This window comes from Candoia aspera, chromosome 2 (genome assembly GCF_035149785.1).
Source record: "Candoia aspera isolate rCanAsp1 chromosome 2, rCanAsp1.hap2, whole genome shotgun sequence".
Lineage (NCBI taxonomy): Eukaryota > Metazoa > Chordata > Lepidosauria > Squamata > Boidae > Candoia > Candoia aspera.
Window position 1 is genome coordinate 159,477,294 of NC_086154.1, and position 12,455 is coordinate 159,489,748.

Below are 12,455 nucleotides of genomic sequence, written 5' to 3' on the forward strand. Positions count from 1 at the left end.
ATACATAATCTGCATCCTACTACAAGGCAGTGACCTATAATCTTTTGCTAAAAATGTCCTTGGGAGGGAGATGGGCAGTGACAGAATTTGACAGACAGACAGACAGACAGACAGAGAGACAGGAGACTCTCATAAATTGTCCCCCGTCAGCTGGCTAATTTCCCCTTTATGAAAAACCAATATAATCAACAAAATCAAATTCTCCAAGCTGTGAGGCAGAAGGAACTGAGGTTGGATGGAAGTTTTGTTCTTGATGGACAGATGGGATGTTGGAATGTTTAGGAATACAGAAGTATTCTTGACAAGCAAGATGGAATAACCAAAATGCAAAACAGAAGTAGGAAGAAGAAAAAAGGATATAGTTGTTCAATCCTCTGTTGATTTCTGCAAGACTCAGGTCAAGAAGGGAATGGAAAGGAAGAATGGAAAGAATGAATAGAATCTGTTCGAGGTTAGAAAGTGTGAGCAAAAGATTGTGGTTCCATCCTATACAAATAGAACAATCCTGAGTTTGCCCCAATGGGACATGGTGAGGGCCATCATGAAGGACACTGTTTCTGTTCACAGGTGACCATCTTACTATGGCCAAGGTAGCTGGTAATGCTGGAGTTGGAGAATGATACGGGCTCTGACACCTTCAAGGCAAAGATCTTGTGCACAAATACATGAACCACACAGTCACTAATGGGAAAAATGCAGCTCCCTTGATAGAACTTACTGTTACTCCTATGAAAGGGTTAACTACAAAAAGACTTCTCATAGTTGACCCAAAGATCAAGATGATATTGAAAGAGAAAGATTTGAAATATATAGCTCTGCAAAGGGGTATGCAGGAAGAAATTATTTCTCTAGGTAAAGAAACAGAATGATACCTTAGAGGCAGTGGAAGGCAATGACAGATATCATATACTAGGAAAAAATGGTAAATTGTCAAATGGTAAAAGAGAAAATGGTATATGGAGCCATCTGCTATAAAACAATGGGATCTATGTTAGAACATGTACTTTGGATAAATAATGGATCCTGAAATACTTTGAAAAGTAGGTGGAAATCTTAATCCCTAAAGCAATACTCTCCCTTTTGGAAGAAGGAAAAACCTCCTGGACTCTGGGCTGTTCGCAATATATTCGTTCGTTCACTCACTCACTCACTCACTCACACACACCAACACATATATGGTTTGTAAAGCAGACCTGCCATGTTGCAAGTTGTTATTTCAAATTCCACTTTATATTCCATGATGTGACTCCTACAGGAGTTAGAAGTCATGTTTTTTGAAATGTGCATTAACTCCAACCAGCCATCTACAAGCTAGCTAGTTTGGGACATATTGATAAACTACCTAGCAGAGAACAAATAAAACCAATTAAAAGTTCTAAAAGAACATCCTTATTCCAAAGATCCTTTATGACTTCTGAATCCTCATCTCGTTAAACATTGGATACCATGGTAAGAAAACAATCTCCGACTGGTAAAGTACGTATGTGCTACTAAAGACCATAGGGAAAGGACAGAATACATCTGACAAATTGCTTTTAACAGTTTGCAAGTATATTTATATCTGGCAAAGCACCTTTGAGAATTTGAAATTGTTACCCATACAGTATTGCTTATTTTGGCTAAAATTCCTTGCCTTTGTTATTGTGTACTGTATGTATTGATACTATACACACACAAATATATCGCTTATAATTATATATGTGTATTTCAAATATTCAGAAAATGTAATTTTAACCATTACGTAACTATATATAATTTTTGTATATTTTAACAATTCTTGCATATGTTTTCATTTAAAGTTTGTGGTTTCTCTCTGGGGCCAAGCTCATTTTTGTTTCTGCTGTTCCTGGGAAAATGTGATACAAAGAAACGACAAACACACTGGTAACTACTACAGAAAGGAGCTGGTAGGGTATTAAAAGCTAGAAAGGGACCACATAGCAGTAAAACAACTTTATTTTGTTAACAATTGAATTTAGTTTTATATATGTACAGAAGAATTTATAAAAACAATTTTTAAATTTCTTTCATGCTCCCAAGTGAAGTCAGATAAAGTCACAGTGCTACACTAAGTCCCTGCATGTTGCAGGACCTGGCCTCCCTTGTTATCATTTCTATACCCAAGAAATCGTCTTCTTTACAACCTTCATCTTAAAAAAAAGTCAGGCGCTCTGCAGTAGCTCTCTAATTCAACCTACCCTGTCATTCCTCAAACTTATCAAAATCTTTGCACTGTCACCATACAAAAAGCTCTTACAGTTAAAAAAAATTGTCATATTGATCTGAAGATAAACAAATTTTAGGTAGGGCATATACTTTTTCTTCCTCCATCTGGGTAACAAAGTTACCAGGAATGGAATCCAAAGCAACAAACCCACACTGCTTTCATGCCTACTATCTTAGAGCAACACTGGGCATTTTCCCCCCCCAGTATGGGAACATATTTAACTAATTTATCTTTGGCTCCAAAGACTACAGGGGACATGTTAGTGACATGGCAAATTCTATATATCATTAATTAACTCAAAGCCTTTTAAAAATATTTTTGAGGGGAGGGAGTTCTTCAAATAAGTTCATTGAATGTACCAGAGTTAAACATACCTACGTTGGGGCATTTTTATAAAGGAGGAAATCATACTACCAAAAATTTGCTATTTTGGCATTGTTCAATAAGATTTATACAAGCCTACATATTCTGCATGCTACTGACCAAAGTTTATGCTGTGACTTTTCATTTACTTTCTTTAGAGAGGATGCAAGTATATTTAAATCTAGATAACCTTGAATGAAGAGTCTTGGAAAAGAACCACCAGTCTTTGTAAGAGAGACTGGTGTATGGAATGAAAAGCATGATCTAGCAAATGGCATGGAAAATTCCAAAAGGAACATTTTCTGTATGATTTAAAATAGCAACTGAGAAGCAATGAGTTAGAGAGATGTCAAAGAAAACACCAAAATCAAGAAAATGTGTTGATTTCCAGAACTGGGCTAATTTCTAAGACTAGCACAGAAGTTAGTCCCAAGTACAGTCAGGACCAGAAATATTGGAACAAGGATAACTGTTTTGGCATTTGGCCTCTGTACACCACCACACTGAAGTTGAAAGGAAACACACCCAGATGGGAGCGAGGTCAGGACTTTCAGCTGTAATTCAAGGGGTTTGACTAAAGTGGGGCACTAACCATTCAGGAAGTACAGCCAGTGGCATACACACACCCATTGTTGGTGGCTCATAAATAATGGAATGAATGGCTGACATGGCCAGGTGTGGCCTGTTTCCTAGGTACCCCATGACCAATCAAGCAGATAAAAGGCCTGGAGGTGGTTCTGAATGTCATATTTGCATTTGGTAGCTGTTCACTGGAACTCTCAACATGAGGTCCAAAGAGGTGTCCATGCGAGTGAAGTAGGCCATCATTAGGCTGAGAAAACAAAGTAAACCCATCAGAGAGATAGCAAAAACATTGTGAGTGGCCAATACAACAGTTTGGAACATCTTGAAAAAGAAGGAATTAACCAGCAAGCTCAGCAACAGCAAAAGGCCTGGAAGACCATGGAAGACAACTAAAGTGGATGAGCACAGAATTCTGCTTATGGGGAAGAAGAACCCTTTCACAACATCTAGCCAGGTCAAGAACGCTCTTGAGCAGGTAGGCATGTCATTGTCAACATCTACAGTCAAGAGACGGCTTTCTGAATGTAAATACAGAGGCTTCACAACAAGGTGCAACCACTGTTAACACTCAAGAACAGAAAGGCCAAATTAGACTTTTCCAGCAAACACCTAAACAAGCCTGCCCAGTTCTGGAATAAGATTATTTGGACTGACGAAACCAAGATTAACTTGTACCAGAATGATGGGAAGAGTAAAGTATGGAGAAGGAAAGGAACAGCTCATGATCTGAAGCATACCACATCATCTGTCAAACATGGTGGAGGCAGTGTTATGGCACGGGCATGTATGGCTGCCAATGGAACCGGGTCACTGGTGCTTATTGATGACCTGACTGCTGATAAAAGCAGCAGGATGAATTCTGAAGTGTATAGGGCTATACTTTCTGCTCAAATTCAGCCACATGCTGCAAACTGATAGGACGCCACTTCATATTGCAGATGGATAATGACCCACAACATACAGCAAAAGCTACCCAAGAGTTTCTCAAGGCAAAGAAGTGGGATGTTCTTCAATGGCCAAGTCAGTCACCTGATCTCAACCCAACAGAGCATGCTTTTCACTTACTGAAGACAAGACTGAAGGCAGAAAGACCCACAAACAAGCAGCAGCTGAAGTAAAGGCCTGGCAAAGCATCTCGAGGGAGGAAATTCAGCATTTGGTCATGTCCATGGGTTCCAGACTTCAGGCAGTCATTGACTGCAAAGGATTTTCATCCAGGTATTAAAGGCGATCCTTATGTTTGTAATGATGTCGGTTTGTTCCATTACTTATGAGCCACCAACGATGGGTGTGTGTGTATGCCACTGGCTGTACTTTCTGAATGGTTACTGCCCCACTTTGGTCAAAGCCCTTGAATTACAGCTGAAAGTCCTGACTTTGCTCCCATCTGGGTGTGTTTCCTTTCAACTTCAATGTGGTGGTGTACAGAGGCCAAATGCCAAAACAGTTATCCTTGTTCCAATATTTCTGGTCCTGACTGTACATGACATAATGAACTTGTTCATAAGCAAAGGAACAAATCAGGAATATGGTTTGGGTATCTTATGATTGATTCAGAATGCTGTCTCATAGAAAAGAAGATTCTATTTGCAACATGCCATCTCCACTTCTCCTGCCCAGCACACCTCAATATACTACAGCTTCACATTTTTCTATAGACCTTTTATAGAGCACTATGACTAGAACATTCCTTTCTTTTCCAATCACTAAAAAATCAATTAATAAAAGGTGCATGAATGTGTTTCAGTTCAAACTGGCTGAATTCCACTGTTTTTAAAATTCAGCATTACTTAGGCAGGAGTAGAACCACTGTGATTGAAACCCTTAGGCTACTGATTTCTAGCAACTCAAAATAATCTTATGGTTATGTCAAAAACTCTTACAAGATTCACCATGTTAAGACCCCAGGTGCAGATAATGAGATAATTTGTATCATTACTATATCATCATTAGTTTATGAGTAGTAAAACTTAAACTTCTTTGTTTCTAAAAGCCAGTAAGAAAAGAGATTCAAATTGGGTCACTGGCAGGATCATCTTTGCGTTCCAGAAATATTGCTTCCAAACTGTTGGGTCAACAAATTAAGCTCTTCTGTTAATGTTCCATCCATTCCTTTCACTAGACTACACACCGCAGAGGATATTTATTGCAAGACTGAGGTTGCAGCAACAATACTATTGTCCACATTGATGGTTGAAATAGAAATAAAAGTGAGCAAGAGTGAACTAGTGATCAATGGCTGCAATGTTTTCTTCTTACTTAGTTGATTCTTCCCATATCATCCTATAGCTTCAACAATCCTGCAGCATCTTTACTCTATACCCCTGTGAGTGTGTAAGCTTTGTTACAATTACAAGGTGTCCTCCAGCTGCAGATCTGAGTCTGTGATCAGCGTAAAGACCACTGTGAAACTGCAAACTTCGCCTACCAGGAAGGACCCCCCGCCAAAGGGAAAACCTGACCCTATCTATCAACAAGAGAGAAACAAACTTCAAAAAGATTACTTTCTCATTCTTGTAAGAAAGGACAGTCTGATTTAACAGTTGTGAAAGAAAGAGAAATCTGTATTATGCTTTTTGGCAAGAGGTAAACCTGGTGAGTTACGTGGACGTGAATGGTTGTTGTTTTTTTAATTGAACAACTGTAAATTTTTGTAAACCATTAGGCCATAATTTTACTCTAAAATGCATGTTTTGTCTCTGAGGAATATAGGGAGTGTGGCTGAAACCTTCAGTATTTTCATTTTGTTTAGGAAGTGTTTGGAAAGATTAATAAACAAAAAGGGGCTTAAGAATTGTAACTTTATTATTTTGGCAAAAACTCAGTGAAAACATAAAATCTTAGCATTGAACTGGGGTTTTCAAAAATGAAGATGGAGGTGGAATATGACCACAGTCTGTGGGTTGCCCATCACTGTTCTATTCCATTCCATTTTGAAGCCACTGGGCATACTTTAGCTTCACTGGACTTTTATTTTATCTGGAGGCCAGAAATTGTCCCTTTTGGTTTTTTTCCCCTCAAAAAAAGATTTTTTGTATTTTTGCAAACCTTGTTATCTCCGTAAGCATGCCAATACCTCCACACTGTTTCTAAAGTACCTTCTTGGGCCACAATCTGGTTAGCACTCTTTTGATACAGAAGAAGTGATGCTGTTCAAGAAAGAAATATCCTGAAAGCTTTTTTTTTTTAATCACTTAAGCAGAAGGCATTTCCTATGCAGAAGCATTTTGCTACTTCCCTCTCCCTCAATGCCTTTGTCTGTGCACGGCAGCATACCCACCCCAAACGGCCCTCACTCTTCAGAATAGTTCTGTGGAAACATGGAGGGCTGCAGGTGAGGAGGAAAATCTGTGTACTTTTCAGTCGTATCAACAAAAGTATTATTCTTAACATAGATAAATAATCCAGATTAGCAATCTGTAGAACTATTAAGTAATACAGTGTGATGGTTCTGTTTATTGCTTGTGAAAATAAACACACATACCTCAGTGCTGAATATGCCCCCCCACACCACCATTTTAAATACACTCACCTTAGTCCATGGATGTGCTTTAATCTGAGGAAATTTAAATTCAGTATAGTTTGGATTCATTTCTCTAATTTGTTCTCTTGTGGGAGTTCCAAGGACCTGGAAAATGAAATGGATTAACTATAAAACATTTCTTCAAGGAAGGGATCACCATCCTTAACACACATTAAAGTCATTGCAAAAAAAAAAATACAGAGGAATAGATCTCAATCCAGGATAGTATACATCTTAGTTTCCTTGTGCCAGTGTATATCAGAAAAAAAAAATCTGAGTATCAGAATTTTTTTTTGCCACAAGACAAAAGGCGGAAACTGGTTTTCAAAGTAAACCAAACCAAACCAAACAAAAAATACAGTAATATTTATGACTCTGACCATGTTCAGATTTGTACAGTACTGTGAAGTAACAAAGATATAATTAACTACAACACAGATAGAACGATACACCAAAATGAATACTATGCATTTTCTGCATTTCAAACTAAATTGTTTAAACACTATGTCATGTTCGCCGTTTCAATGTCTTTGATGCATTGTAACGTTTCGCATGTCACTAATTGGATGCGTGTTTCATCTTTCTGGGGAGGATGGGAACGGTTATCTTTTGGCTTTGCTTTGGAATGTATTTGTATTATCTACTGCGCTCAAGGTTACTTTCCCAGGCTAGCAACTCTGACGTTTGCTAGCACCTGTGCCGGGCGGGGCTGTTACGAGGGAGGCGGGATACGTTTGCACCAAGGGTTTAAGTTTGTATTTGGCGCGCTTTTGCTCATTCTCAGCTTTCTCTGTATTTGTCTTTAGTACTCTAATAAATCAGATTTCATTTAGCAGCCTCTTGTGAGTCTGAGTATTTGGGGCTAGGGCAATCATTACATAAAGCTGAGAATCTAAGTTCCTAACTCCGCTGGCCCCTGTCCAGGAAAGACCAGCGTCTAACCCTGTGAGGGAGAGAGCCCGCGATGACTGAACCCGACATCATGATGATGGAGGAAGGGGAACCGGACTCGACCGTGAGGCAGTCTGGCCGACCGTCCCAAGGTGGGGAGCTGTCAGCCATCCGAGAGGAGGCGAGCTCCGAGTCGGAGAGTGAAGCCGGGGGGCTGAAAACGGCCCCAGAGACCACCGTAAATTCTCCGGGCGAGCTGCTCACCTGGGATGAGACCCAAGGAGATGCCACGGCAGCGGGGGGTCCCTCCTGGAGGCAGAGATACCCATTATCCCCCAACGTGGTGCAGGTGCAGCCAACGGAGGGCTCACCCACTCCGGATCGGATCCGAGTGTTGGAGTCCAAAATGGATTCGTTGGAGGCTATATTGAAACAGCTGAGCTTGGATGTGACCTCGTTGCGAGAGGTCCGGGAAGAATCAAGCCAGAGGCATTCAACCCCCTCTTCCCAGGGGCTGTCCCCGGAACGGCGACGGGTGGTGCGGAGGCGCGAAGGGGACCAGTCGGTCCAGATGGAAATCGCAGCATCGCCAGGGCGATCGCCCCGGGGCCCCGTGCCGCCCCGAGCCAGGGAAACACAAGCCGCGGCAGCACCGGTGGTGGGGCGCAGCGCGGTGGGAGGCGGCATGCGAGACTTCCCTGTCAAGTTTGATGGGGACCCGACCAAACTCTCGTTCTTCCTGACGAACGCGAAAGCCTATATGGAAGAATGGGGGGCGTTTTTCCAATCGGAAAAGGCAAGGATCATCACCATTGCCACCAAACTGAAGGGGAGGGCGGCAGACTGGTATGTCCAGATGTGCCAGTCGGAGGCGCCTGAACTGGAAAGTCTCGAGGAGTTCCTCGGGGCGTTGAAGCAACACTTCGAGGACCCCTTAGCAAAGGAGAGAGCAAAGCGAGCCCTGAAGGAACTCAAGCAGGGGTTCAGATCAGTGGCCGATTATGCTTTGGAGTTTAAAGCGCTAGCTGGGAAGGTGGATGACTGGTCCCAAGCAACCATTATCGAGCTCTTCAAGGATGGCTTGAATACAGAAGTGCTACGCTGGTCCCTGGGGAGGGACGACCCATACACGCTGTATGAGTGGATCCTGCTGGCGGGGAGGGCTGAACATGCCCAGGAGATCTTTGCCCAGCGGAAGACCGCCAAGTCGGGGCGGGAGGTGAAGCCCAGCCGCCCATCGACCACCGGGGGGAAACCGGGACAACGACCCTGGGACGAGGAGCGGGAGAAGCGGTACGCAAAAGGCTTGTGTCTGAGATGTGGTAAGGAGGGGCATCGAGTGGCAGCATGCCCGAAGGCGAAGGTAGAGGAACGACCCGGAAAACCGCCAGCAAAGTCCCCTGCATTGCCGAGGAAACAGAAAGCTGCGGTGGCTGAAACCGAGGGAGACGATGTGATGTTCTTCGAAATTGAGGGGGAGACCGAAATCCCGCAGCCGGCGGGAAACGCCAGCCACCTGCTCTAAAGGGCGCCGCTGGGCAGGTGGTAGAGGACGGGCGCGAGCCTCCATCGGTGAGTGGCACTTACCGCATACTCATGGTGAAATTGAAATTGGGCTCCCAATCCAAGACTGTGGAAGTATGGGCCATGATTGATTCGGGGTGTTCCCGGTGTCTTATGCACCCCGACGTGGTGGCGGCTTTGGAGCTCCCCACGTTCCCTTTACAGCGACCCATCGCTTTTACTCAATTGGATGGGTCCGTGGCAGGGGGCAAACCGGTCACCCATTTTACAGGGCGTGTAGCCTTGCAACTGGGCAGTCACCAGGAAGGGTTGTCTTTTGTCGTGGCTCCTGTTGGGGGACCATTGGTGGTGTTGGGGGTACCCTGGTTGGTGCAGCAAAACCCCCAAATAAACTGGGTCTACCGAACTATCACGTTTAGGGATGGGTTTTATCAAGCGGCAGAGGGGAAGGGTGCCCCAGAGGAGATGGTAGGGGTTGCGGCAGCTGCGACTCCGCCTTACCCGGCCTCTCCTCTGGAAGGCTTGCCGGCCGAGTACTGGATGTTTGCTGATGTATTCGGTGAAAAGGAAGCCGATCGGTTGCCCCCCCATCGAAAGACGGATTGTGCCATAGAACTGTTGCCCAACACCCAATTGCCTAAACCAAAAATTTATTCCATGACGCAGAAGGAACTGACTCTGTTGAGGGAATTTGTGGACAAAAATCTGGCGCGCGGATTTATTGAGCCGGCGAATTCACCCGTGGGGGCGCCGGTTCTTTTTCGCCCAAAAAAGGACGGGACATTGAGACTTTGTACGGATTTCCGCGGATTAAATGCCGTCTCAATTTCCAACAAATATCCCTTGCCATTGATAAAGGACATGTTGTCACATCTGGCCAAGGGAAAGATCTTCTCTAAGCTTGATTTAAGAGAAGCCTACTATCGTGTACGAATCAAGGAGGGGGATGAGTGGAAAACTGCATTCAATTGCCCGTTGGGAGCTTTCCAGTATAAGGTGTTGCCGTTTGGGTTGGCTGGGGCCCCTGGGGTATTTATGCAATTAATCAATGAAGTTTTGCATGAACATCTGTTTAAAGGTGTACTAGTGTATTTGGATGATGTGTTGATTTATACTGAAACCATGAAAGAGCATGTAGCTCTGGTAAAGCAAGTATTGTGTAAACTCAGATCTGCTGAATTGTATGCCAAGCTGTCGAAATGTGCCTTTCATCAGACCCAAATTGACTACTTGGGGTATAGGATTTCAGCTAAAGGCATAGAAATGGACCCTGCCAAGGTGCAGGCTATCATGGACTGGGAGAGTCCCCGCACCCGCAGGCAACTTCAAAGTTTCCTGGGGTTCAGCAACTACTACAGATTGTTCATAAGGGGGTTCGCTGAGATTGCCTTGCCCCTAACTGAGCTGCTGCGAACCAAAGGGGTGGGAGATACTAGGAGAGTCAAGAATCCCGGAGCGCTGTTGAGGTGGACGCCTGCTTGTCAGACAGCGTTTGAGCAGCTGAAAGCAGCTTTCGTCAAGGAGCCCATTTTACAGCATCCTGATCCCTCAAAGCCGTTTATTGTACAGGCAGATGCCTCCGATTATTCTATTGGGGCATTGTTGATGCAAAAGGACGAGGCAGGATGCCTCAAGCCCTGTGCCTACTTATCCCGCAAATTTTCCGAGACTGAGAGGCGTTGGCATGTTTGGGAGAAGGAGGCATTTGCCGTAAAAGCTGCATTGGAAACTTGGCGGCATCTGTTGGAAGGGGCAAATCATCCCTTTGAAGTATGGACTGACCATAAAAACTTGGAGGCTCTTAGTACCCCTCGAAAACTGAGCCCCAAACAGGTTCGTTGGGCTCAATTTTTCAATCGATTCAATTTTCAGTTCAAATTTATTCCAGGGAAAAAGAACTTCTTGGCTGATGCCTTGTCAAGGCAACCTCAGGACTCTGGGGCAGCGCCAGATGTGGTAAGCACCCTATGGACGGCGCCCCAATTGGGCATGCAGGCTGTGACGCGAAGCCAAACGCGCGCGCAGCAGCCGCCCACCACAAGCGCTGTTCAGCCAAGTGCTTTGTCAATTCCCTCCCAGTTGCAACAAAAGTTTCTCAAAGAACTAAAAACGGATACTTGGTTGCTTGCGAATAAAGACAATGTTACTTTTGACAGAGGCTTCGCTTGGAAATCCGACCGCCTCTACGTTCCTGAAAGCCTCAGAAAAGATGTGTTACTACGTTCACACGATGACAAACTCGCAGGTCATTTCGGGTTTGTAAAAACCTTGCACCTCGTTTGGAGGCAATTCTGGTGGCCCACATTACGTAAAGATGTCAAGGACTACATTGCCTCCTGCACTGTTTGTGCCATGTCCAAGCGCAAGGCGGGCAAGCCCCAAGGACTGCTGCAACCAGTGGCAGCCCCTTCTTCCCCTTGGGAGGAAATCTCCATGGACTTTATTGTCGAGCTACCGCCCAGCCAACGCAAAACGGTCATTTGGGTGGTCAAAGACTATTTCTCCAAACAGGCTCACTTCATCCCTTGCGTGTCCATTCCGTCGGCACGTCAATTGGCTCGCCTATTCCTTGTACACGTGTACAGGTTACACGGATGTCCCTCCCGCTTGATTTCGGACAGAGGTACACAATTTACCTCGCAATTTTGGCGGGCGTTTCTCAAGCTGTTAGGCACGAAGCAAGCCCTGTCCACGGCTTGGCATCCTCAGACGGACGGGGCCACTGAGGCGGTTAACTCTACTTTAGAGCAGTACCTTCGAGCTTTTGTGAATTATCAGCAGGACAATTGGGTAGACCTCCTACCGTTTGCTGAAGTGGCTTACAACAATGCAGTGCATCAAAGCACTGGCCAAACCCCATTTCGGGTAGCTCAGGGTAAAGACTTTGTACCTATCTCTGATCTACCGCAACCTCCAACAGCTGCAGTCACTCCAGATGATTGGACAACACAACTCGCTGACTCCTGGCCAATGATTCAAAAGGCATTGGCTGATGCTCAAGCGGATTATAAATTGTATGCTGATCGGAAGCGGGGCCCCCAACCTGCATTCCAAGTTGGGGACTCGGTGTACCTTTCTACCAAGTTTATCAAGTCATCACAACCTTCGAAGAAACTTGCGCCTAAGTTTGTGGGTCCTTTCCCGATTATCGCTCAGATTAACCCTGTGACTTTTAAACTTGACTTGCCTCATAACCTTAAACGCTTACACCCTGTTTTTCATTGCAGCTTACTCAAACCGACTATTCCTTCTGACCGCTGGCATCGTCAACCTCCACCTCCCACCCCCATCATGATTGATGGTCAGCAACACTTCGAAGTTAAAGAAATTCTGGACTCTAGA

General features: G+C 44.3%; 1 protein-coding gene across 3 annotated transcripts in view; it reads right to left on the reverse strand.

Moving 5' to 3' along the window:
* Nucleotides 1-12,455, reverse strand: part of GSK3B (glycogen synthase kinase 3 beta) — a 102,886-nt gene that overhangs the window by 27,743 nt on the left and 62,688 nt on the right. For all 3 annotated transcript variants that reach the window (XM_063294596.1, XM_063294597.1, XM_063294595.1), the window contains one exon: nucleotides 6,708-6,803. In XM_063294596.1, coding sequence (XP_063150666.1) covers nucleotides 6,708-6,803 — 96 coding nt within the window. The remainder of the gene's footprint in view (nucleotides 1-6,707; nucleotides 6,804-12,455) is intronic.